At 51.0% G+C, this 2,014-nt stretch overlaps 1 protein-coding gene across 1 annotated transcript in view; it reads left to right on the top strand.

Moving 5' to 3' along the window:
* LOC109925017 (calmodulin-binding transcription activator 1-like) overlaps nt 1–2,014 on the top strand; it is a 53,454-nt gene that overhangs the window by 5,978 nt on the left and 45,462 nt on the right. Inside the window, exon 4 of the mRNA XM_048620010.1 lies at nt 1,270–1,405. Coding sequence (XP_048475967.1) covers nt 1,270–1,405 — 136 coding nt within the window. The remainder of the gene's footprint in view (nt 1–1,269; nt 1,406–2,014) is intronic.

The following is a 2,014-nucleotide window of genomic DNA, read 5'->3' as shown; positions in this document are numbered from 1 at the left end:
GCGTTGTTACTCGGTGTTACTGGGCAGTGTGCGCGTTGTTACTCAGTGTCTCTGGGCTGTGTGTGCTGTGTTACTGGGCAGGCTGTTCTTGAGTAATTTTCAGCAGTAAATCCCTATTGGAGTACTCACAGTGGCGATTCCTGTTGGAGTACTCACAGTGGTAATGTCGAGGAATCTGGTCGTTGATTTGGAGCAGCACAGTTACTCGGTGATCAGCACTGCTGCCTCCCAGCACCAGGGACCCGGATTCGATCCCACCCTCGGGCGCCTGTCTGTGTGGGTTTTCTCCGGGTGCTCCGGTTTCCTCCCACAGTCCAGGGATGTGCAGGTTAGGGTGGATTGGCCGTGCTAAATTGTCCCATAGTGCCCAGGGATGTGCGGGTTAGGGTGGGTTGGCCGTGCTCAATTGTCCCATAGTGCCCAGGGATGTGCGGGTTAGGGTGGGTTGGCCGTGCTAAATTGTCCCGTAGTGCCCAGGGATGTGCGGGTTAGGGTGGATTGGCCGTGCTAAATTGTCCCATAGTGCTCAGGGATGTGCAGGTTAGGGTGGATTGGCCATGCTAAATTGTCCCATAGTGCCCAGGGATGTGCGGGTTAGGGTGGATTGGCCGTGCTAAATTGTCCCGTAGTGCCCAGGGATGTGCAGGTTAGGGTGGGTTAGCCATGGGAAATACTGGGTTACAGGACTCGGATAGGGGCAAGATGGGGGAATGGTGGTGAGTCTGGATGGGATGCTCTTTGGCGGGTTGGTATGGATTTGATGTGCTGAATGGCCTATTTACCCACTTTAGGGATTGTATGAATCTGTGATTTACACATAGTGTTGTCCCACCAACGGTTTGAGCTAACTGAGCTGTCCCTGTATTCTCCTGATGTTAATTGACTGCTATTGAGACTGGACGGCGAGCATCAGGACATTATCTCATTGACATGAGTTCACGAGCAGGGTCACATGTTCACTGACCAGGAGCCTGGGGCTCCGGCTGGTTCCTCCCATTTGACTGTGAAACCACTTGGCATGTTCCAGCTTGTGTTGGGTAAAGATCAGCTGACTCTGCACCTTCTGAAGGTGTGAGCAGAAAATTAATAACCTGTATTTTAGCGGCACGGCTTACAGTTCAAGCACAGTTTGCCGAGGGTGAAATTTGCAGGCTTACCTTTGTGAATGGACGTCCCTATTCTCTGTTGGTGCCCTTCGATCTCATTTAGAAAGGAGCTCTTTGTGAAGCTAGCTTCCTAACAATTGCTCAACTTGTTTTTTTAACCCAGGCCAGTGAATGGCTCAATCATACTTTACAATCGGAAGAAAGTCAAATACCGTAAGGACGGCTACTGCTGGAAGAAGCGGAAAGATGGGAAAACTACGCGAGAGGATCACATGAAGTTAAAGGTTCAGGGGATGGAGGTTTGTGCAGACACATATGGATCACTACCCCTCTGTAATCTCACCGAGCGAGATCCTAGATTCATCTAGATAATGTGGGCATCACTGGCTGGGTCAGCATTTACTGCCAACCCCTCGCTGTTACTCAGTGTCACAGGGCAGTGTGTGTGTCGTTCCTCAATTCATAAACTTCTCTACGCACTCGCATACTTGCACTCAGGGTCTCTCTCACACACACACTCTCTCACGCTCACACTCACTCACTCACACACACACAGACTCACACAGACTCTCACACACACACACTCACACACACATTCTCATGCTCATGTACACACACACAGACACACTCTCATACACACACACACTCACACATTCTCTCACACTCACACACACCCGCTCTCTCTCACACACACACACACACACACATGCTCACACTTGCACTCAGTGTCTCTCTCACGCTCACACTCACTCACTCACACACACACGCTCTCGCTCACACACACACACACTGACTCACACACGCAGACTCACACACTCTCATGCTCACGTGCACACACAGACGCACTCACTCACATTCTCTCACACACACTCTCGCTCACACACACACACACTCTCGCTCACACACAC

The sequence above is a fragment of the Rhincodon typus genome, chromosome 45 (assembly GCF_021869965.1).
Source record: "Rhincodon typus isolate 14 chromosome 45, sRhiTyp1.1, whole genome shotgun sequence".
Lineage (NCBI taxonomy): Eukaryota > Metazoa > Chordata > Chondrichthyes > Orectolobiformes > Rhincodontidae > Rhincodon > Rhincodon typus.
Note: the sequence above shows the minus strand (reverse complement) of the source record. Positions and strands in the feature narration are given on the sequence as shown.